Raw genomic sequence first — 25,839 nt, 5'->3', positions numbered from 1 at the left:
TGATGTTTGTCTCTGTTGTGTTGAAGCCCAATCAAGCAGGAGAGACCAGCCTCCCCTGTACCCAGCTGTGTGTCCATGAAGAGTGACCGGTCTATGCTGCAACCTATAGCGTTTAGAGAGGGAGACTTTTCTACTGAACAAAGGTAAGAAGAACTCATGGGTCATGGTCAGTGAGTTAAAAAACACTCTCTCTAGTCATTTCTCCCATTTCTCCCATTATTTTTGTTGTTTTCATAATCCATCGGCTAATCCTTTTGTCCATTTTCGATGTCCTAAAACAATATTAAACAAAGACAACATTCCCTCCCTGTGTGTGTGTGTGTGTGTGTGTGTGTGTCTGAGACAAACAGTGACACATTTTATTATTATTATTATTGACAGTTAACATAGAGATGAAATGTCACAACTACATTGAATCACCTGACAGTTTCTATGTCTGTTAGTAAATATTTTATTTCTCAAAGAGATAATGAACACATGAGAACAATTGACATTAAAGAATTACTGTGTTAACCACAACCAACATGCTGGATCTCTGTTTAGTTGTCACTGTGTTAACCACAACCAACATGCTGGATCTCTGTTTAGTTGTTACTGTGTTAACCACAACCAACATGCTGGATCTCTGTTTAGTTGTCATTGTGTTAACCACAACCAACATGCTGGATCTCTGTTTAGTTGTCACTGTGTTAACCACAACCAACATGCTGGATCTCTGTTTAGTTGTCACTGTGTTAACCACAACCAACATGCTGGATCTCTGTTTAGTTGTCACTGTGTTAACCACAACCAACATGCTGGATCTCTGTTTAGTTGTCACTGTGTTAACCACAACCAACATGCTGGATCTCTGTTTAGTTGTCACTGTGTTAACCACAACCAACATGCTGGATCTCTGTTTAGTTGTCACTGTGTTAACCACAACCAACATGCTGGATCTCTGTTTAGTTGTTACTGTGTTGACCACAACCAACATGTTGGATCTCAGTATTTAAAATGTAATAAAATGTATGCACTCTACTGTAAGTCGCTCTGGATAAGAGCGTCTGCTAAATGACTAAAATGTAAATGTAAAATGTTTAGTTGTCACTGTGTTAACCACAACCAACATGCTGGATCTCTGTTTAGTTGTCACTGTGTTAACCACAACCAACATGCTGGATCTCTGTTTAGTTGTCACTGTGTTGACCACAACCAACATGTTGGATCTCTGTTTAGTTGTCACTGTGTTGACCACAACCAACATGCTGGATCTCTGTTTAGGGGTCACTGCTCTAAAATGAGTCTCTCTTGGAAGAGAGAGGAGGAGGGCCCTGCCTCTAAAAGGAGTGTCTCTGGGGAACATGGCACCAAATCTAAGAGGTGAGATTAGTTTTGTAAAGAATTTATCAAGAGTTTATATCCAAAACACTATATCCACCATTTCTTCTCATTTGTGTTTTTTTCTTCAGAAATTAAGGCTTATGGGTGTGTAAAATATTACTGTTCTAAGATTTAAAATTCATAGATTTTAGCTTATGACATTTTACTGAGAACATCACAGCAAGATGAAACAAATATTGTTGCATTCTCTAGATTCTGCATTCATAGATTCTCACATTTCATTTGCGTTATAGAGCCCCACAGTGGAGGTGTTATAATACCCATAACACCTAGCGGTCAAACAGGGAAATGGTTCCAATAGTTTTATAGAGCCCCACAGTGGAGGTGTTATAATACCCATAAAACCTAGCGGTCAAACAGGGAAATGGTTCCAATAGTTTTATAGAGCCCCGCAGTGGAGGTGTCCTAATACCCATAACACCTAGTGGTCAAACAGGGAAATGGTTCCAATAGTTTTATAGAGCCCCACAGTGGAGGTGTCATAATACCCATAACACCTTGTGGTCAAACAGGGAAATGGTTCCAATAGTTTTTCCAATAAAAAACATGAGCTGTCGCACACCCAGATAATGTTTGTTTATGTGGAGGTTCTGACTAACGGCTAAACTATAAGCTATAAAAAATAGAATCCCACACTCCATATATAAACTCCCAGTAATTTATTGGCTATTTACCAACGTTTCAGCATCACTGTGCCTTCTTCAGGGTGATGTCATCAATACTTGAACCAGGTTATGTAGAAAAACAGTGCAGTTTGTGCATCCAATGACAATAGAGAGGGGTGTGTCATGATTATTAAGTTAATTAGAATGAATTGAGTGAAACTGTTAAAAAACAATAGTTTCTGGCATATTGAATATATCAGGCTATTGTTATCATATAGAAACATAACTGATAATTGTACATAACATTAGCGTCAACATACATTATTGTTTTATTCAATTTCACATATTTAATTGTTTCCTATTTCAATAAAAACATTTGTTCCATCTAATGTTTTGGTTCAACCATAATGCATAATGAGCATCATCAACAGGGGAACATATTGGATGTACTCTGATAAGCTGTAGAAAGAATATATACATTTAAAACAGAGAACTGTTCATAAGGGCCTGAGATCAAAGTCAATATTCAGACCACTAGGGGTCCATGTTTTTAGACAGGATCTCCAGTAAGCCTCCCTTTGTAGTAGTAGGATCTCCATGTTACCTCCTCTCCTTGGTAGAGCAACATGCTCAATGCCTGTGTATTGGAGGGAGGAGATTGGATGGTCAGCTTCAACAAAGTGAGCTGCTATTGGATAGTCAATGTTCTTACACCTGATTGAGCTGCTGTGTTCAGCTATGCGTTGTTTTAATTGTCTTTTCGTTTGTCCTACGTAGGCTTTCCCACATGAACAGGTGATGAGATAGATCACTCCCTTGGTCTTGCATGAGATGATCCCTCTAACAGGGATTGTTCTACCTGTATGTTGATGTCTGAAGATGGATGTTTTTATAGTGCTGTTGCACTGTGCTCATGAGCCACGTTTGTAGTTCCCATTTGGGATGGGTGTCAAGAGTGTCTGAGTGGGCTCAGAGGGCAGGTCAGATCTCACCAAACTATCTACAATATTGTGACCACGCTTATAGAGCACCAGTGGGGGTTCCTTATAGACCACCAGTGGGGGTTCCTTATAGACCACCAGTGGGGGTTCCTTATAGACCACCAGTGGGGGTTCCTTATAGACCACCAGTGGGGTTCCTTATAGACCACCAGTGGGGGCTCCTTATAGACCACCAGTGGGGGTTCCTTATAGACCACTAGTGGGGGTTCCTTATAGACCACCAGTGGGGGTTCCTCATAGACCACCAGTGGGGGTTTCTCATAGACCACCAGTGGGGGTTCCTTATAGACCACCAGTGGTGGTTCCTTACAGACCACCAGTAGGGGTTCCTTATAGACCAGCAGTGGGGGTTCCTTATAGACCACCAGTGGGGGTTCCTTATAGACCACCAGTGGGGGTTCCTTATAGACCACCAGTGGGGGTTCCTTACAGACCACCAGTGGGGGTTCCTTATAGACCACCAGTGGGGTTCCTTACAGACCACCAGTGGGGGTTCCATATAGACCACCAGTGGGGGTTCCTTACAGACCACCAGTGGGGGTTCCTTATAGACCACCAGTGGGGTTCCTTATAGACCACCAGTGGGGGTTCCTTACAGACCACCAGTGGGGTTCCTTATAGACCACCAGTGGGGGCTCCTTACAGACCACCAGTGGGGGTTCCTTATAGACCACCAGTGGGGGTTCCTTACAGACCACCAGTGGGGGTTCCTTATAGACCACCAGTGGGGGTTCCTTATAGACCACCAGTGGGGTTCCTTATAGACCACCAGTGGGGGTTCCTTACAGACCACCAGTGGGGTTCCATATAGACCACCAGTGGGGGTTCCTTATAGACCACCAGTGGGGGTTCCTTATAGACCACCAGTGGGGGTTCCTTATAGACCACCAGTGGGGGTTCCTTATAGACCACCAGTGGGGTTCCTTATAGACCACCAGTGGGGGCTCCTTATAGACCACCAGTGGGGGTTCCTTATAGACCACTAGTGGGGGTTCCTTATAGACCACCAGTGGGGGTTCCTCATAGACCACCAGTGGGGGTTTCTCATAGACCACCAGTGGGGGTTCCTTACAGACCACCAGTAGGGGTTCCTTATAGACCAGCAGTGGGGGTTCCTTATAGACCACCAGTGGGGGTTCCTTATAGACCACCAGTGGGGGTTCCTTATAGACCACCAGTGGGGGTTCCTTACAGACCACCAGTGGGGGTTCCTTATAGACCACCAGTGGGGTTCCTTACAGACCACCAGTGGGGGTTCCATATAGACCACCAGTGGGGGTTCCTTACAGACCACCAGTGGGGGTTCCTTATAGACCACCAGTGGGGTTCCTTATAGACCACCAGTGGGGGTTCCTTATAGACCACCAGTGGGGGTTCCTTACAGACCACCAGTGGGGTTCCTTATAGACCACCAGTGGGGTTCCTTGAAGAGGTGTGTGTTTATTTTTGTCTGATTGTAGAATATTCCAGTGCTTTTCCAGTATTGCTATCTATCAGAATACTTGGTGTACTTGGTGCAAAAGACGGTTGTTATTCTTATTTGGTCGAGTTTTTAGCAATTCCTCTGTTGGTTTTTGAGATATTTTCATCATTGCTGCATCAAGAGTTCTGTCCTTTTAGCCTCTCATTTTGAATTTATCTGTAACTTCTTAGCATTGCTGTCAAAATCCAAACATTTTTCTACCGTACAGTTTTCCCATAGGGAATTGTAGAAACACTTCAAGTAAGGGATGTGTTTCGTATAGGGTGGGGTGGCGCGGCGGTCCTTGTGGGCAAATTCTGTCATCAAAGTATGTCATTCTCTGGATTTATGGTGTTTTCAAGACAACTGTGAACTGGGAAGTTCTAATGATGACGTCAGTGATCTTCGGGTTGGAGCTCTAGAAAGAGGCCGAGATCCCCACTTGGAATTTCGAGTTGGATGACTGTTCAAACCGTATTTTCTCAGTCGGAGCTCGTTTTTTTCAGAGTTTCTAGTTGTCCTGAACTCACTGAAGTCTGAGATTTCCCAGTTTCCAGTTGTTTTGAAGGAAGCAGAATTCATGCTGGATTCACAGCACGGCCAATGTATTCAGCCTTTTCTGTCCCATGGTGTTGCATGTAAATATTTATATTTTTAAGCTTGGAAAAGAGACCCTTAAACTCAGAATTGGACCACACACCCTCTCCACTGAATTGCTGGCTAGTGACTGCTTTGCAATGCGTGCAGTTAGCCACTGATTCCTTCCAAACCACTCATTGCTAGCTAAGATTTTGAACGTATGATGTTGACATGATCAGTCCAATCAAAGCTAAGGTAGATATAACGTGATTTGACAATTTTATCTGTGGCCAATGACCTTGAGCCTTTTGGATGGGCACTTCTAATGTAACTCTATGGCAGCACCCAATGGGCTTGAATTTTTGAGCTCTCCCTGTAGATTTTACGGTGACGTAGTGTCTCCATGAGTGACAGAACACTGAGCCAATCAAGGCGCAACTACAGATCATTACCAACCCCTACGCTCAGTATTTTCCTCTGGCTGCCCCACCACCACAGAAAGCACTGAGCTAGGCTGAAACACCTGCATTTAGGAGCTGCCTAACTCAAGACAACAAAAAAGAGCATGTTTGTATGCAGCTTTATTGTCATTTGTTTTACATTGTTTGCAAACTAATATGTGAAACGTATTAACTAGGCAAGTCAGTACAAATTCTTATTTACAAACCCCGGCCAAACCCGGACGACGCTGGGCCAATTGTGCGCCTCCCTATGGGACTCCCAATCACGGACGGATTCGAACCAGGTACTTGCAGTGTGTTAGACAACTGTGCCAGTCGGGTGCCAATGTATATTGTATGTTGACTTTGACATGTTGTGGCTTTCAATATAAAAGAATATAAATATGAAGACTCGTATTTCACTTACCAGTCTAATGTAACGTTAGCAGGTAACGTTAGCGTCCTCTCCTTTAGCTGTTGTCTCAAAAAAAATGTATGCAAGAATATCGTCAAAAATCTCTATGCTTGGACATTGATTTAGCTTTTCCAGTATTAGTAGCCATATTGTAAGTTCAAAATTTGCAAAACACTTTGTTTTCATAACTTTCATAACTCATAGATATGCGTAACGCGCTTCGCCATATACTTGCATAAATGGCCAAAAGGAACTAGCCTCCTGGCGCGCAAGCAAGCAATTGGTGTGGGATAGGTGAGGCAGGTTTGAGACTGATCTAATGAATTTACAAGAAAAATACACTTTATTTCTCAGCTGCCTCACCTACGTCTTTATGTGAATTAATAACTTTTAATTGCTAAATATTTCCAATAGATGGCAGCATAAGACCACGAAGCATCAGTTATAGGCTACAAGCAGCAATATGATTGACATAAAATAGCATGCAACCACAGACTATATGTCCCATGATTTTCTAAAATGGTCACTCATTACTTTAGGTAGCTATATAGCTCGTATTTGGGCTGTGTTGCTTTTGGGAGAGCAAATAAACAGTGACTATAGCAGGTATTGAACCCCGGGTAAATAATCACTAGTCAGAACCTCAACCTTATCATTGTGATTAGGATGCATTATAAAAAATCATTTTAAATATCTGATATTGTGAGTAAACAACCTCGGAATAGAAAAGACAAGACTGCATCTTCCATCCTGCCAATAAATTACATCGTACAAACCTCGCGGTTAGAAAATTACCTCGTTTTGCTCGAGAAGGCAGAGTGCACGTACTGAACCACAGCTACTGTAGTTTCGAAATGGGACTAGAAATAAGAATTACAATTCTCAGACCTTACACTTCCTGGTTGAAATGTTCTCAGGTTTTTGCCTGCAATATGAGTTCTGTTATACTCACAGACACCATTCAAACAGTTTTAGAAACTTCAGAGTGTTTTCTATCCAAATCTACTAATAATATGCATATTCTATTTCCTGGGCAAGAGTAGTAACCAGTTTAAATTGGGTACATTTTTCATCCGGCCGTGAAAATACTTCCCCCTAGTCCCAAGAAGTTAAATAATTGTTATATATTTTGTCAACGTTTATGATGAGTATTTTTGTAAATTGATGTGCACATTCACCGATGGTTTTGGTGGGAATACATTTTCTGAACATCACGCGCCAATGTAAAATGCTGTTTTTGGATATAAATATGAACTTTATCGAACAAAACATTCATGTATTGTGTAACATAATGTCCTAGGAGTGTCATCTGGTGAAGATCGTCAAAGGTAAGTGCTTCATTTAGCTGTGTTTTGGGTTTTATTGACACATGTCCTTGCTTGGAAAATGGCTGTGTGATTATTTTTGTCTACGTACTCTCCTAACATAATCTAATCTTTTGCTTTCGCTGTAAAGCCTTTTTGAAATCGGACAATGTGGTTACATCAAGGAGAAGTGTATCTTTAAAATGGTGTAAAATAGTCATGTATTTGAGAAATTGAAATTATTAGATTTTTGCGCTAGCGCCCCATGTAGCCCATAGAAGTTAAACAGTTTTAGAAATGTCAGAGTGTTTTTTATCCAATACTACCATGCATATGCATATCCTAGCTTCTGGGCCTGAGTAACAGGCATTTACTTTGGGCACGTTTGTCATCGAAACTTCTAAATTCTGCCCCCTACCCTAAAAGCTAATACATGAACGTTTCTGAAAGTGATATATAGCGTTTAGTAATGAAACTCTTCTTATGTTTCCCCATCTGAGATCAGAGTAGATGAGAAATGTAATGTTTGTCTCTGTTGTGTTGAAGACCAATCAAGCAGGAGAGACCAGCCTCCCCTGTTCCCAGCTGTGTGTCCATGAAGAGTGACTGGTCTATGGGTCAACCTCTAAACTTTAGAGAGGGAGACTTTTCTACTGAACAAAGGTAAGAAGAACTCATGGGTCATGGTCAGTGAGTTTAACAACACTGTCTGTAGTCATTTCTCCTCTCCCATTTTCACATTTATTTTGGTTGCTTTCATAATCCATAGGCTAATTATTTTTCCATTTTCATAGTCCTAAAACAATATTAAACAAACACAACGTTCCCTCCCTGTGTGTGTGTGTGTGTGTGTGTGTGTGTGTGTGTGTGTGTGTGTGTGTGTGTGTGTGTGTGTGTGTGTGTGTGTGTGTGTGCTCTCCCTGGATGAGGAGATGTAATCTCTATCCTGATTGCCTAATCACTTTTATCCTTACCTACATGTACATATTACCTCAACTTTCCTCAACTACCTGGTACCCCTGCACATTGACTCAGTACTGGTACTCCTTATAGTCTCATTATTATCTCAACTACCTGGTACCCCTGCACATTGACTCAGTACTGGTACTCCTTATAGTCTCATTATTACCTCAACTACCTGGTACTCCTGCACATTGACTCAGTACTGGTACTCCTTATAGCCTCATTATTACCTCAACTACCTGGTACCCCTGGACATTGACTCAGTACTGGTACTCCGTATAGCCTCATTATTACCTCAACTACCTGGTACCCCGCACATTGACTCAGTACTGGTACTCCGTATAGCCTCATTATTACCTCAACTACCTGGTACCCCTGCACATTGACTCAGTACTGGTACTCCTTATAGTCTCATTATTACCTCAACTACCTGGTACCCCTGCACATTGACTCAGTACTGGTACTCCTTATAGTCTCATTATTACCTCAACTACCTGGTACCCCTGCACATTGACTCAGTACTGGTACTCCTTATAGTCTCATTATTACCTCAACTACCTGGTACCCCTGCACATTGGCTCAGTACTGGTACTCCTTATAGTCTCATTATTACCTCAACTACCTGGTACCCCTGCACATTGACTCAGTACTGGTACTCCTTATAGTCTCATTATTACCTCAACTACCTGGTACCCCTGCACATTGACTCAGTACTGGTACTCCTTATAGTCTCATTATTACCTCAACTACCTGGTACCCCGCACATTGACTCAGTACTGGTACTCCTTATAGTCTCATTATTACCTCAACTACCTGGTACCCCTGCACATTGACTCAGTACTGGTACTCCTTATAGTCTCATTATTACCTCAACTACCTGGTACCCCTGCACATTGACTCAGTACTGGTACTCCTTATAGTCTCATTATTACCTCAACTACCTGGTACCCCTGCACATTGACTCAGTACTGGTACTCCTTATAGTCTCATTATTACCTCAACTACCTGGTACCCCTGCACATTGACTCAGTACTGGTAGTCCTTATAGTCTCATTATTACCTCAACTACCTGGAACCCCTGCACATTGACTCAGTACTGGTACTCCTTATAGCCTCATTATTACCTCAACTACCTGGTACCCCTGCACATTGACTCAGTACTGGTACTCCTTATAGTCTCATTATTACCTCAACTACCTGGTACCCCTGCACATTGACTCAGTACTGGTAATCCTTATAGCGTAATTATTGTTATTTTGTGTTACTATTTCCTTTTTTTTATTTACAAGGTATAAGGTCAACGTAGCAAGTCTGGTGAACAGGGCAGAGCTCCATATCCGCAGGCAAACCAGCAGAAACTGGATCAGCAGCACAACAAGGTATCATGTCTGGTGGACAGGTCAGAGTTCATATCCTCAGTCAGACCAGTAGAAACTGGATCAGCAGCACTACAAGGTATCACGTCTGGTGGACAGGTCAGAGTTCATATCCTCAGTCAGACCAGCAGAAACTGGATCAGCAGCACTACAAGGTATCACGTCTGGTGGACAGGTCAGAGTTCATATCCTCAGTCAGACCAGCAGAAACTGGATCAGCAGCACTACAAGGTATCACGTCTGGTGGACAGGTCAGAGTTCATATCCTCAGTCAGACCAGTAGAAACTGGATCAGCAGCACTACAAGGTATCACGTCTGGTGGACAGGTCAGAGTTCATATCCTCAGTCAGACCAGTAGAAACTGGATCAGCAGCACTACAAGGTATCATGTCTGGTGGACAGGTCAGAGTTCATATCCTCAGTCAGACCAGTAGAAACTGGATCAGCAGCACTACAAGGTATCACATCCGGTGGAGCATGTATCAATACTGATAGGATGGAAAGAAAGGGAGCGCTGCTCTCAGATCAGTTTTCTACATTAAAATCTTTCCTTAATGTAAGAATATTTTATAGATAAATACACAATGCAGAGTTTGAGAGGACGAGAGGACTGGAGTACTAATGGTCAATAGGGAATTGTAAATAGGAGTTGGGTTTCAGTTCAACATCTGTTACAATCTGTGGAATGTCACTCCTGAACTCAGAGCGACGTGTGCTACGTGGGCCACGTTGGTATTGGTCTGTACATTGAGTCGAGAGCAGGATACTTGTTAATTGGCCATTGGCCAAGTTGTCCTGCAAGGACTTCTGATTGGTCAACCCCAGGCTATGGTGGGGGGTTATAAATGGCATCCTGTTCCTTTGTTTGGTGGGGAAAAGCTGAGGACAGGGGATTCTGATTGGTCAACTCCAGGCTAGGGTGGGGGGTTATAAATGGCTTCCTGTTCCCTTGTTTGGTGGGGAAAAGCTGAGGACAGGGGAGACTGAACATCTGAACATCTTCCTCCCAGCTTGACATGCCATAACAGGTTAGATATGCTATTACTTCAATTTTTAAAAAATATGACTATTTTACACCATTTTAAAGATAAGACTCTCGTTAATCTAACCACACTGTCCGATTTCAAAAAGGCTTTACAACGAAAACAAAACATTAGATTATGTCAGCAGAGTACCCAGCCAGAAATAATCAGACACCCATTTTTCAAGCTAGCATATAATGTCACATAAACCCAAACCACAGCTAAATGCAGCACTAACCTTTGATGATCTTCATCAGATGACAACCCTAGGACATTATGTTATACAATACATGCATGTTTTGTTCAATCAAGTTCATATTTATATCAAAAACCAGCTTTTTACATTAGCATGTGACTAGCATGTGACTAGCATTCCCACCGAACACTGCCGGTGAATTTACTAAATTACTCACGATAAACGTTCACAAAAAGCATAACAATTATTTTAAGAATTATAGATACAGAACTCCTCTATGCACTCGATATGTCCGATTTTAAAATAGCTTTTCGGTGAAAGCACATTTTGCAATATTCTCAGTAGATAGCCCGGCATCACGGGGCTAGCTATTTAGACACCCAGCAGGTTTAGCACTCATCAAAGTCAGATTTACTATAAGAAAAATGTTCTTACCTTTGTTGTCTTCGTCAGAATGCACTCCCAGGACTTCTACTTCAATAACAAATGTTGGTTTGGTCCAAAATAATCCATCGTTATATCCAAACAGCGGCGTTTTGTTCGTGTGTTCTAGACACTATCCTAAATGCTAAATCAGGGTTACGAGCATGGCGCAATTCGTGACAAAAGAATTCTAAATATTCCATTACCGTACTTCGAAGCATGTCAACCGCTGTTAAAAATCAATTTTTATGCCATTTTTCTCATAAAAAAGCGATAATATTCCAACCGGGAATCTGCGTTTAGATAAACAGACAAAGGAAAAGAAACCATTCGGTCGAAGCGGGCACGCGCCTAAGCCCATAGTACTCTGAGTGGCCACTTGCCAAAAGCGATAAAGTGTTTCAGCCAGAGCCTGCCTCGATATCGTTCAACGTTTTCCCGGGCTCTGAGACCCTATGGAAGACGTAGGAAGTGTCATGTTATTGCACAGATCCTGAGTCTTCAATAAAAAGAGCCAAGATGAAACACTACTTCTCAGACAGGCCACTTCCTGCTTGAAATCTTCTCAGGTTTTGGCCTGCCATAGGAGTTCTGTTATACTCACAGACACCATTCAAAGAGTTTTAGAAACTTTAGGGTGTTTTCTATCCAAAGCCAATAATTATATGCATATTCTAGTTACTGGGCAGGTGTAGTCACCAGATTAAATCGGGTACGTTTTTTATCCAGCCGTGCAAATACTGCCCCCTATCCCCAACAGGTTAAACAACACTGTCTCTAGTCATTTCTCCTCTCCCATTTTCACATTTCTTTTGGTTGTTTTCATAATCCATAGGCTAATCCTTTAGTCCATTTTCATAGTCCTAAAACAATATGAAACAAACACAACGTTCCCTCCGTGTGTGTGTGTGTGTGTGTGTGTGTGTGTGTGTGTGTGTGTGTGTGTGTGTGTGTGTGTGTGTGTGTGTGTGTGTGTGTGTGTGTGTGTGTGTGTGTGTGTGTGTGTGTGTGTGTGTGTGTGTGTGTGTGTGTGTGTGTGTACTGTAATCTCATGTTTTGTCCACAGAAACCAACAGGAGAGATCAGAGTCAGAGATTCTCAGTGGTCAGTCTTCCCAGAGTCATCAAACAGACCTGGACTCTATATTCAGTGTATGTGGTCCTGTTATGAACATTTGTTTTTGTTTTCCTCAAGTAAAGTTGATCTGTCAATCATTCATTATTGTGTTGATGAGAAAGCATTTCTTCTCTTGCTTAACTTATTTACTTTATTATTTCAGTTGCTTGAAGAGAAAATTATTACATTTGTGAAGAACGAGCTGAAAATGTTCAAGAGGAATCTTAGTCCAGAACTCCCACAAGGCTTTGAGAGTCAGAAGCAGGATGAGGAAGTGGTGGATGCTGAAGATGAGAAGCAGGAGAGCAGTGCCAGAGAGGGGGCTCTGAAGATCACACTGCACGTCCTGAGGAAAATGAACCAGAAAGAGCTTGCTGACACACTGGAGAAAAGTAAGAGCTGTTTTACTCATGTTGAATGCTGTTTTATAACATTTAAAAGCTGTGGCTAAAGTACAGCTAAAGTAGCTGTGTAACTCAATGATATTGTAGCAGCCTTAACACAACACCTAGTGACCTCATCAAGTAGCAGAAGGGATGTGTTGTGTGGATTAATTTAGAGAGAGAGACAGAGAGAGAGAGAGAGAGAGAGAGAGAGAGAGAGAGAGAGAGAGAGAACATTAATAATACCATCAATAATACCAATAATAATGTAATCAGTCACACCAGTCTGTAATGCATTATGAAAACATATACACATTTATACTGTTGTGTCTTTGGGCACCATTAAACTTGTTTATCAAATAACTCCCTGTAATTATTATCACGCGATTAAACTGATTAATCGTTTAACCTCTATGGGCTAGGTGGGACGCTTGCAGCATTGACACGGCTGGATAAAAAACATACCCGATTTAATCTGGTTACCACTCCTACCCAGTAACTAGAATATGGATATACTTATTACATATGGATAGAAAACACCCTAAATTTTCTAAAACTGTTTGAATGGTGTCTGTGAGTATAACAGAACTCAAATGGCAGGTCAAAACCTGAGAGATTCCTTTACAGGAAGTGGCCTGTCTGACCATTTGTTGAACTTCTTTTCCATCTCTATCATTTACTAAGGATCTCTGCTCTAACGTGACACTTCCCACGTCGTCCATAGGCGCTCAGAGCCCGGGAAAAAACAGAATGTCGTCATTCCAGCCCCAGGCTGAAACACATTATCGCCTTTCTCAAGTGGCCCATCAAGAGACACTAGCTTATGCGCGTGACCCCGACCGCCCCCGCCTTTGGGATTTTTTCCTCTGTTTGCCGAAAAGGAGATTCCCTGTCGGAATATTATCGCTTTTCTACGAGAAAAGTGTCGTAAAAATTGATTTTAAACAGCGGTTGACATGCTTCGAAGTACGGTAATGGAATACTTAGAATTTTATTGTCACGAATTGCGCCAAGCGCGTGACACTTCTTTACTATTTCGGATAGTGTCTGGAATGCACGAACAAAACGCCGCTATTCGGATATAACGATGGATTATTTTGGACCAAACCAACATTTGTTATTGAAGTAGCAGTCCTGGCTGTGTATTCTGACGAAGACAACAAAAGGTAATGACATTTTTATAATAGTAAATATGATTATGGTGAGTGCTAAACTTGCCGGGTGTCTAAATAGCGAGCCCGTGATGCCTGGGCTATGTACTTAGAATATTGCAAAATGTGCTTTCACCAAAAAGCTATTTTAAAATCGGACATATCGAGTGCATAGAGGAGGTCTGTATCTATAATTCTTAAAATAATTGTTATGCTTTTTGTGAACGTTTATCGTGAGTAATTTAGTAAAATATTAGCGAATTCCCCGGAAGTTTGCGGGGGGTATGCTAGTTCTGAACGTCACATGCTAATGTAAAAAGCTGGTTTTTGATATAAATATGAACTTGATTGAACAAAACATGCATGTATTGTATAACATAATGTCCTAGGGTTGTCATCTGATGAAGATCATCAAAGGTGAGTGCTGCATTTAGCTGTCTTCTGGGTTTTGGTGACATTATATGCTGGCTTGAAAAATGGGTGTCTGATTATTTCTGGCTTGGTACTCTGCTGACATAATCTAATATTTTGCTTTCGTTGTAAAGCCTTTTTGAAATCGGACAGTGTGGTTAGATTAACGAGTCTTGTCTTTAAATGGCTGTAAAATAGTCATATGTTTGAGAAATTGAAGTAATAGGATTTTTAAGGTTTTGAAAATCGCGCCACAGGATAGCAGTCGCTGTTACGTAGGTGGGACGAATTCGTCCCGCCTAGCCTAGAGAGGTTAATACATTTTATACAACCATTTAGATGCAAGTCCCATAGCTGAGGCTATTATATAAACAGTTTTATGGTAATACTGTGGTCTCTTCTGAGTATCACACAATTGTACCAAGCGGACCAGTTCGTAGCTGGATTCTTCACCGATCTTTTATACCTTCTCCAGAACATAAATGTCGTTTGGTTCCCCAATTCTGTGAGTTGGAAGAATTTCCTTGTCTCTCTATGAAACCCCTCTCAGTCTCAACTGGGCCTGTTAGGCAGGACATTTCCTTTGGAATTTACGACCGCCTTGACAGGGCCTGGGTAGGGAGAGGTAGGTAGGGGGATGGTGCAAGGCGGAGGGGGTCAACTGTGCTCCCTGTTCCCAGAGTGAGGGCAACGTCATGACAATACATTCAGTTAAGAGAATAAATGATTATAATTTAAAATGTTATAACAGTCCTACAATACTGTAGGCATTAAAACAGACGTAATATTAATATCCTCTGTGCTATTTCTTCATTCAGATGAGCTTGCTGTGATTTGCCAACGTGAACTCAAATCTAATCTAAAGAAGAAGTTTCAATGTGTATTTGAGGGGATCGCTAAACAAGGAAACCCAACACTTCTCAATAAGATCTACACAGAGCTCTACATCACAGAGGGTGGAACAGGACAGGTCAATAATGAACATGAACTGAGACAGATTGAGACAACAACCAGGAAACAAGCAAGACCAGAGACTGCAATCAAATGTAACGACATCTTCAAACCCTTAACCGGACAAGACAAACGTATCAGAACTGTGCTGACAAAGGGAGTCGCTGGCATTGGAAAAACAGTCTCTGTGCAGAAGTTCATTCTGGACTGGGCTGAAGGAAAAGCAAATCAGGATGTTCAATTTGTGTTTTCATTCCCTTTTCGGGAGCTGAATTTGATGAAAGGGGAAAAACACACTTTGATTGAACTTGTCAATCACTTCTCAATGGAAACCAAACAATCAGGAATCTCCATCTACAACAAGTACAAAGTTCTGTTCATCTTTGATGGTCTGGATGAGTGCCGACTGCCCCTAGACTTCCAGAAGAACAAGATCTGTTGGGACGTCACAAAGTCAACCTCAGTGGATGTTCTGCTGACAAATCTCATCAAGGGAAATCTGCTTCCCTCTGCTCTCCTCTGGATAACTACCCGACCTGCAGCAGCCAATAAGATCCCTTCAGGGTGTGTTGACCAGGTGACAGAGGTACGAGGGTTCAATGACCCACAGAAGGAGGAGTACTTCAGGAAGAGATTCAGTGATGAGGACCTGGCCAGCAGAATCATCTCACACATAAAGACATCAAGGAGCCTCCACATCATGTGCCACATTCCAGTCTTCTGTTGGATTTCTGCAACAGTCCTCGAACACATGCTGAAACATAAGAGAGAAGAGATGCCCAAGACTCTGACTGAGATGTACACACACCTTGTGGTGTTTCATACCAACCAGAAGAATGAAAAGTATCTTGGGAAAGAAGAGACAGATCCACACTTGAATAACGAGAGCATTCTGTCACTGGGAAAACTGGCTTTTCAACAGCTAGTGAAGGGCAATCTGATTTTCTATGAAAAAGACCTGAAAGAGGCTGGCATTGATGTCAATGAAGCCTCAGTGTACTCAGGATTGTGCACACAGCTCTTTAAAGAGGAATGTGTGCTGTACCAGGACAAGGTGTACTGCTTCGTTCATCTGAGCATTCAGGAGTTTCTGGCTGCTGTGTATGTGTTCCTCTCATTCATCAACAACAATGAGAATCTAATGGATGAACTGCAAACAAAATACAAGTCTGAAGTTACTTTCTACAAGAGTGCTGTGGATAAAGCCTTACAAAGTGAGATGGGAAACCTGGACCTGTTCCTCCGCTTCGTTCTGGGCCTCTCATTGGAGTCCAATCAGAAGCACTTACGAGGTCTACTGACAAAGAGAAGAAGCAGCTCAAAGAGCCATGAAGAAACAGTCAAGCACATCAAGGAGAAGATCAGGGAGAATCCCTCTCCAGAGAGGTGCATCAATCTGTTCCACTGTCTGAATGAACTGAATGACCATTCTCTAGTGGAGGAGATCCAAAGCTACCTGAGCTCAGGAAGTCTCTCAAAACCCAACCTGTCACCTGCACAGTGGTCAGCTCTGGCCTTTGTATTGCTGACTTCAGAAAAGGAGCTGGATGTGTTTGACCTGAAGAAATTCTCCAGATCAGAGAAAGGTCTTCTGAGGCTGCTGCCAGTGGTCAAAGCCTCCAGAGCTGCTCTGTGAGTACATAAAATGACATACAAGAACTAATCATCAGGAAGCAATATTCAGTTTAGAGAAAAATATGTAGTGTAATATGTATATAATATTATATTGAATAACATATTGAATAAATGCATTGATTTTCACATTAGTATAACATTATGACCATACAAATCTATATGTTGTTTGAGAGAATAAACCAAATGCATCTACCGTTGTCCTTCTACACTACTCATTAAATTAACAGTATGTTTGTGAAGTCATGATGATCTCTTTGTCAGGCTGTCAGGCTGTGGAGTCACAAAGAAAGGCTGTGCTTCTCTGGTCTCAGCTCTGAGGTCAAACCCCTCACACCTGAGAGAGCTGGACCTGAGTAACAATGACCTGAAGGATTCAGGAGTGAAGCTGCTCTCTGCTGGACTGGGGAATCTCCACTGTAAACTGGAGACTCTGAGGTCAGTATTCCTGTAGGTAGTCAAAAAGTGATAACTGTTCACCAGATCCACATGTGTTTACCAGAAACACATAGTCCACACCATATGTGTTTGGACAGTGAAGCTTATAGTTTTAAATGTGGTGCTATGCTCCAGCATTTTGGATTTGAGATAGAATTTTTCATATCAGGTGACAGTACAGAATGTCACCTTTTATTTGAGGGTATTTTCATACATAGCTGTGTTACTGTTACGAAAGGAAAGCACTTTATGTATTTAGTTCTCCCATTTGAAAAAGTTGTACATATTCGGACAAATTTGCTTATATTGTTTTAAAGTTGTCATAAGTTTAGTATTTAGTCCCATGTTCCATGCCTGCAGTGATTACATCAAGCCTGTGATTCTACTAACTTGTTGAATTCATTTTGCAGTTTGTCTTGGTTGTGTTTTGGATTATGTTTTTCCTAATAGAAACTGATTGGTGAATAATGTCCTGTCATTTTGGAGTCACTTCACTTGTATTGTCAGTAAGAATAAGAATGAATCGAGAATGATGATGAATGAGAAAGTTACAGAGGCACAAGGATCAAACCCCCTCTGTTATTGGTAATGGTGAGAGGTTAGTATGTTTTGTTGTATCCTCTGTTATTGGTAATGGTGAGAGGTTAGCATGTTTTGTTGTAGCCTCTGTTATTGGTAATGGTGAGAGGTTAGCATGTTTTGTTGTAGCCTCTGTTATTGGTAATGGTGAGCGGTTAGCATGTTTTGTTGTAGCCTCTGTTATTGGTAATGGTGAGAGGTTAGCATGTTTTGTTGTAGCCTCTGTTATTGGTAATGGTGAGAGGTTAGCATGTTTTGTTGTAGCCTCTGTAATTGGTAATGGTGAGAGGTTAGCATGTTTTGTTGTAGCCTCTGTTATTGGTAATGGTGAGAGGTTAGCATGTTTTGTTGTATCCTCTGTTATTGGTAATGGTGAGAGGTTAGCATGTTTTGTTGTAGCCTCTGTTATTGGTAATGGTGAGAGGTTAGCATGTTTTGTTGTATCCTCTGTTATTGGTAATGGTGAGAGGTTAGCATGTTTTGTTGTAGCCTCTGTTATTGGTAATGGTGAGAGGTTAGCATGTTTTGTTGTATTCTCTGTTATTGGTAATGGTGAGAGGTTAGCATGTTTTGTTGTAGCCTCTGTTATTGGTAATGGTGAGAGGTTAGTATGTTTTGTTGTATCCTCTGTTATTGGTAATGGTGGGAGGTTAGCATGTTTTGTTGTAGCCTCTGTTATTGTTAATGGTGAGAGGTTAGCATGTTCTGTTGTATCCTCTGTTATTGGTAATGGTGGGAGGTTAGCATGTTCTGTTGTGGCCTCTGTAACTTTCTCACTCATTCTGATTCATGATTTATTCATGATTGTTCTTAATCATGGCATCATGAGAATTGAATTTTTAATCGTCAATCACATACAGTTGAAGTCGGATGTGTACATACACTTAGGTTGGAGTCATTAAAACGTGTTTTTGAACCTCTCCACAAATTTCTTGTTAACAAACTATATAGTTTTGGCAAGTCGGTTAGGACATCTACTTTGTGCATGACACAAGTAATTTTTGAAACAATTGTTTACAGTCAGATTATTTCACTTATAATTCACTGTATCACAATTCCAGTGGGTCAGAAGTTTACATGCACTAAGTTGACTGTGCCTTTAAACAGCTTGGAAAATTCCAGAAAATCATGTTATGGCTTTAGAAGCATCTGGTAGGCTAATTGACATCATTTGGATGTATTTCAAGGCCTACCTTCAAACTCAGTGCCTCTTTGCCTGACATCATGGGAAAATGAAAAGAAATCAGCCAAGATCTCAGAAAAAAAATTGTAGACCTCCACAAGTATGGTTCATCCTTGGGAACAATTTCCAAACGCCTGAAGGTAACACGTTCATCTGTTCAAACAATAGTACGCAAGTCTAAACACCATGGGACCACACAGCCGCCATTCCGCTCAGGAAGGAGACGCGTTCTGTCTCCTAGAGATTAACTTACTTTGGTGCAAATCAATCCCAGAACAACAGCAAAGGACCTTGTGAAGATGTTGGAGGAAACAGGTACAAAAGTATCTATATCCACAGTAAAATGAGTCCTATATCGACATAATCTGAAAGGTTGCTCAGCAAGGAAGAAGCCACTGCTCCCAAACCACCATAAAAAACGCCAGACTACGGTTTGCAACTGCACATGGGGACAAAGATCGTACTTTTTGGAGAAATGTCCTCTGGTCAGATGAAACAATACAAGAACTGTTTGGCCATAATGAACATCGTTATGTTTGGAGGAAAAAGGGGGAGGCTTGCAAGCCAAAGAACACCATCCCAACCGTGAAGCCCGGGGGTGGCAGCATCATGTTGTGGGGGTGTTTTGCTGCAGGAGGGACTGGTGCACTTCACAAAATAGATGGCATCATGAGGGCAGAAAATTACGTGGATATATTGAAGCAACATCTCAAGACATCAGTCAGGAAGTTATAGCTTGGTCACAAAGGGGTCTTCCAAATGGACAATGACCCCAAGCATACTTCCAAAGTTGTGGCAAAATGGATTAAGGACAACAAAGTCAAGGTATTGGAGTGGCCATCACAAAACCTTGACCTCAATCCCATAGAAAATTTGTGGGCAGAACTGAAAAAGCGTGTGCGAGCAAGAGGCCTACAAACCTGACTCAGTTACACCAGCTCTGTCAGGAGAAATGGGCCAAAATTCACCCAACTTATTGTGGGAAGCTTGTGGAAGGCTACCCGAAACGTTTAACCCAAGTTAAACCATTTAAAGGCAATGCTACCAAATACTAATTGAGTGTATGTAAACTTCTGACCCACTGGGAATGTGATGAAAGAAATAAAAGCTGAAATAAATCATTTTCTCTACTATTATTCTGACATTTCACATTCTTAAAATAAAGTGGTGATCCTAACTGACCTAAGACAGGGGACTTTTACTAGGATTAAATGTCAGGAATTGTAAAAATTGAGTTTAAATGCATTTTGCTAAGGTATATGTAAACTTCTGACTTCAACTGTATGTATTAAAATACCCTCAAATAAAAGGTGACATTATATACTGTCACCTCATATGAAACATTTGATCTGAAATCCAAAATGTTGGAGTTTAGAGCCACATTTAAAATGTTATCTTCACTGTCAAAATAGATATGGTGTGGACTGTATACTCAATACAATCTAAATCTGATACCTCACTGTCTGTCTTTTGACTGATACTGCTTTTAAACTGGTCTGGTCAGTCTACTCAAATATTTGTATTATACATGTTTCTATCTGCAGGCAAAACTTTGATAATTTGTCATTTTTAATGATGATACATTCATTTACGAATAGATATGAAAGGTTTCAGGACACTGATATCTGAATATGTTGAAAAATGATACTGCCACTATTTTCACCACCAAAGCATAGCAGTGTGATTTTAATATGATTTGACTCTTTGCAGGCTGTCAGGCTGTCTAGTCACAGAGGAAGGCTGTGATTCTCTGGTCTCAGCTCTGAGGTCAAACCCGTCACACCTGAGAGAGCTGGACCTGAGTAACAATGACCTGAAGGATTCAGGAGTGGAGCTGCTCTCTGCTGTACTGGGGGATCCACACTGTAAACTGGAGACTCTGAGGTCAGTATTCCTGTAGTTGGTCAACAAGTGATAACTGTTCACCAGATCCACATGTGTTTACCAGACACACATAGTCCACACCATATGTGTTTGGACAGTGAAGCTTACAGTTTTACATTTGGTGCTATGCTCCAGCATTTTGGATTTGAGATAGAATGTTGGATATTAGGTGACAGTACAGAACGTCACCTTTTGTTTAAAGGTGTTCATACATATACAGTCGTGGCCACAAGTTTTGAGAATGACACAAATATTAATTTTCACAAAGTCTGCTGCTTCAGTGTCTTTAGATATTTTTGTCAGATGTTACTATGGAATACTGAAGTATAATTACAAGCATTTCATAAGTGTCAAAGGCTTTTATTGACAATCATATGAAGTTGAAGCAATGAGTCAATATTTGCAGTGCTGACCATTCTTTTCCAAGACCTCTGCAATCTGCCCTGGCATGCTGTCAATTAACCTCTGGGCCACATCCTGACTGATGGCAGCCCATTCTTGCATAATCAATGCTTGGAGTTTGTCGGAATTTGTGGGTTTTTGTTTGTCCACCTGCCTCTTGAGGATTGACCACAAGTTCTCAATGGGATTAAGGTCTGGGGAGTTTCCTGGCCATGGACCCAAAATATCAATGTTTTGTTCCCAGAGCCACTTAGTTATCACTTTTGCCTTATGGCAAGGTGCTCCATCATGCTGGAAAAGGCATTGTTCGTCACCAAACTGTTCCTGACTGGTTGGGAGAAGTTGCTCTCGGAGGATGTGTTGGTACCATTCTTTATTCATGGCTGTGTTCTTAGGCAAAATTGTGAGTGAGCCCACTCCCTTGGCTGAGAAGCAACCCCACACATGAATGGTCTCAGGATGCTTTACTGTTGGCATGACACAGGACTGATGGTAGCTCTCACCTTGCCTTCTCCAGACAAGCTTTTTTCCGGATGCCTCAAACAATCAGAAAGGGGATTCATCAGAAAAAATGACTTACCCCAGTCCTCAGCAATCCAATCCCTGTACCTTTTGCAGAATATCAGTCTGTCCCTGATGTTTTTCCTGGAGAGAAGTTGCTTCTTTGCTGCCCTTCTTGACACCAGGCCATCCTCCGAAAGTCTTCGCCTCACTGTGCGTGCAGATGCACTCACACCTGCCTGCTGCCATTCCTGAGCAAGCTCTGTACTGGTGGTGCCCCGATCCCGCAGCTGAATCAACTTTAGGAGACGGTCCTGGCGTTTGCTGGACTTTCTTGGGCGCCCTGAAGCCTTCTTCACAACAATTGAACCGCTCTCCTTGAAGTTCTTGATGATCCGATAAATGGTTGATTTAGGTGCAATCTTACTGGCAGCAATATCCTTGCCTGTGAAGCCCTTTGTGTGCAAAGCAATGATGATGACACGTGTTTCCTTGCAGGTAACCATGTTGACAGAGGAAGAACAATGATTCCAAGCACCACCCTCCTTTTGAAGCTTCCAGTCTGTTATGCAAACACAATCAGCATGACAGAGTGATCTCCAGCCTTGTCCTCGTCAACACTCACACCTGTGTTACCGAGAGAATCACTGACATGATGTCAGCTGGTCCTTTTGTGGCAGGGCTGAAATGCAGTGGAAATGTTTTTTGGGGATTCAGTTCATTTGCATGGCAAAGAGGGACTTGGCAATTATTTGCAATTTATCTGATCACTCTTCATAACATTCTGGAGTATATGCAAATTGCCATCATACAAACTGAGGCAGCAGACTTTGTGAAAATTAATATTTGTGTCATTCTCAAAACTTTTGGCCAAGACTGTATTTTTTACCGTTTAGATATGAAAGCACTTTATGCATCTAAACTCAACAAAAAAAGAAACATCCCTTTTTCAGGACCCTGTCTTTCAAAGATAATTCGTAAAAATCCAAATAACTTCACAGATCTTCATTGTAAAGGGTTTAAGCACTGTTTCCCCATGCTTGTTCAATGAACCATAAACAATTAATGAACATGCACCTGTGGAACGGTCGTTAAGACACTAACAGCTTACAGATGGTAGGCAATGAAGGTCACAGTTATGAAATCTTAGGACACGAAAGAGGCCTTTCTACTGACTCTGAAAAACACCAAAAGAAAGATGCCCAGGGTCCCTGCTCATCTGCGTGAACGTGCCTTAGGCATGCTGCAAGGAGGCACAAGGACTGCAGATGTGGCCAGGGCAATAAATTGCAATGTTCGTACTATGAGACGCCTTAGACAGCGCTACAGGGAGACAGGACGGACAGCTGATCGTCCTCACAGTGGCAGGGTCACGTGTAACAACACCTGCGCAGGATCGGTACATCCGAACATCACACCTGCGGGACAGGTACAGGATGGCAACAACTGCCCGAGTTACACCAGGAATGCACAATCCCTCCATCAGTCCTCAGACTGTCCGCAACAGGCTGAGATAGACTGGACTGAGGGCTTGTAGACCTGTTGTAAGGCAGGTCCTCACCAGACATCACCGGCAACAACGTCACCTATGGGCACAAACCCACCATCGCTGGACCAGACAGGACTGGCAAAAAGTGCTCTTCACTGACGAGTCGAGGTTTTGGCTCACCAGGGGTGATGGTCGGATTCGCGTTTATCGTCGAAGAAATGAGCGTTACACCGAGGCCTGTACTCTGGAGCGGGATCGATTTGGAGGTGGAGGGTCCGTCATGGTCTGGGGCAGTGTGTTACAGCATCACCGGACTGAGCTTGTTGTCATTGCAGGCAATCTCAACGATGTGCGTTACAGGGAAGACATCCTCCTCTCTCATGTGGTACCCTTCCTGCAGGCTCATCCTGACATGACCCTCCAGCATGACAATGCCACCAGCCATACAGCTTGTTCTGTGCGTGATTTCCTGCAAGACAGGAATGTCAGTGTTCTGCCATGGCCAGCGAAGAGCCCGGATCTCAATCCCATTGAGCACATCTGGGACCTGTTGGATCGGAGGGTGAGGGCTAAGGCCATTCCCCCCCAAAATGTCCAGGAACTTGCAGGTGCCTTGGTGGAAGAGTGGGGTAACATCTCACATCAAGAACTGGCAAATCTGGTGCAGTCCATGAGGAGGAGATGCACTGCAGTACTTAATGCAGCTGGTGGCCACACCAGATACTGACTGTTACTTTTGATTTTGACCCCCCTTTGTTCAGGGACACATTATTCCATTTCTGTGAGTCACATGTCTGTGGAACTTGTTCAGTTTATGTCTCAGTTGTTGAATCTTGTTATGTTCATACAAATATTTACACATGTTAAGTTTGATGAAAATAAACGCAAATGACAGTGAGAGGACGTTTCTTTTTTTGCTGAGTTTAGTTCTCCCATTTGAAGAAGTCTTAATTATTTGGACAAATTAATTTAGTCAAAAGTTTAGTGTTGGGTCCAATATTCCATACCTGCAGTGATTACATCAAGCGTGTGATTCTACTAACTTGTTGAATTCATTTCCAGTTTGTCTTGGTTGTGTTTAGGATTATATTTTTCCTAATAGAAACTGAATGGTGAATAATGTCCTGTCATTTTGGAGTCACTTCACTTGTATTGTCAGTAAGAATAGAAGATTTTTCTGAACACTTCTACATTCATGTGGATGCTACCATGATTATGAATAATCAGGAATTAGTCGTGAATAATGAGGAATGAGAAATTTACAGAGGTACAAAGATCATACCCCCTCTGTCATTGGTAATGGTGAGATGTTAGCATGTTCTGTTGTATCCTCTGTTATTGGTAATGGTGAGAGGTTAGCATGTTTTGTTGTAGCCTCTGTTATTGGTAATGGTGAGAGGTTAGCATGTTTTGTTGTAGCCTCTGTATTGGTAATGGTGAGAGGTTAGCATGTTTTGTTGAAGCCTCTGTTATTGGTAATGGTGAGAGGTTAGCATGTTTTGTTGTAGCCTCTGTTATTGGTAATGGTGAGAGGTTAGCATGTTTTGTTGTAGCCTCTGTTATTGGTAATGGTGAGAGGTTAGCATGTTTTGTTGTATCCTCTGTAACTCTCTCACTCATTATTATTCATGATCTTTCTCGATCATGGCAGTCACAGGCTTGATGTAGTCATTGCAGTCAAAGAATATGGGACCAAATACTAATCATTTGATTAATTTAATACACTATGAGTTAATTGGTCAGAAAACATATGACTTCTTTAAATAGGGGGACTAGATACATAAAGTGCTTTCATTTTTCTAAATGGTGAAACAGATATGTATGAAAATATCCTCAAATAAAAGGTGACATTATATACTGTCACCTCATATGAAACATTTGATCTGAAATCCAAAATGTTGGAGTTTAGAGCGTCATTTAAAATGTTATCTTCACTGTCAAAATAGATATGGTGTGGACTGTATACTCAATACAATCTAAATCTGATACCTCACTGTTTGTCTTTTGACTGATACTGCTTTTAAACTGGTCTGGTCAGTCTACTCAAATATTTGTACTATACATGTTTCTATCTGCAGGCAATACTTTGATCATTTGTCATTTTTAATGATACATTAATTTACGAATAGATATGGAAGGTTTCATATGTTGAAAAATTATACTGCTACTATTTTCACCACCAAAGAATAGCAGTGTGATTTTAATATGATTTGACTCTTTGCAGGCTGTCAGGCTGTAAACTCAGAAAGACATCCTGTAAAGTGTTGGCCTCAGTTCTCAGTTCAAACCCCTCACACCTGAGAGAGCTGGACCTGAGTAACAATGACCTGAAGGATTCAGGAGTGAAGCTGCTCTCTGCTGTACTGGGGAATCCCCACTGTAAACTGGAGACTCTGAGGTCAGTATTATCAGATATGAAAGTACTTTATGCATGTAGTTCTCCCATTTGAAAAAGTCGTAATTATTCGGACATATTACTTATAGTGTATTAAAGTAGTCATAAGTTTAGCATGTTGTCCCATATTCCATGCCTGCTGTCACGTTTCTCT

General features: G+C 41.7%; 1 protein-coding gene across 1 annotated transcript in view; it reads left to right on the top strand.

The window, feature by feature from the left end:
- The window catches only part of LOC145867240 (NLR family CARD domain-containing protein 3-like), a 36,662-nt gene extending 19,844 nt beyond the window's left edge, over window positions 1-16,818 (top strand). Inside the window, exons 3-9 of the mRNA XM_082971315.1 lie at window positions 27-143; window positions 1,264-1,362; window positions 7,736-7,852; window positions 9,442-9,531; window positions 12,237-12,321; window positions 12,450-12,678; window positions 15,050-16,818. Coding sequence (XP_082827441.1) covers window positions 27-143; window positions 1,264-1,362; window positions 7,736-7,852; window positions 9,442-9,531; window positions 12,237-12,321; window positions 12,450-12,678; window positions 15,050-16,818 — 2,506 coding nt within the window. The remainder of the gene's footprint in view (window positions 1-26; window positions 144-1,263; window positions 1,363-7,735; window positions 7,853-9,441; window positions 9,532-12,236; window positions 12,322-12,449; window positions 12,679-15,049) is intronic.
- The last annotated feature ends 9,021 nt before the right edge of the window (window positions 16,819-25,839 follow it).

The sequence above is a fragment of the Salmo salar genome, unplaced genomic scaffold (assembly GCF_965601325.2).
Source record: "Salmo salar unplaced genomic scaffold, fSalSal1 ptg000257l, whole genome shotgun sequence".
NCBI lineage: Eukaryota > Metazoa > Chordata > Actinopteri > Salmoniformes > Salmonidae > Salmo > Salmo salar.
Note: the sequence above shows the minus strand (reverse complement) of the source record. Positions and strands in the feature narration are given on the sequence as shown.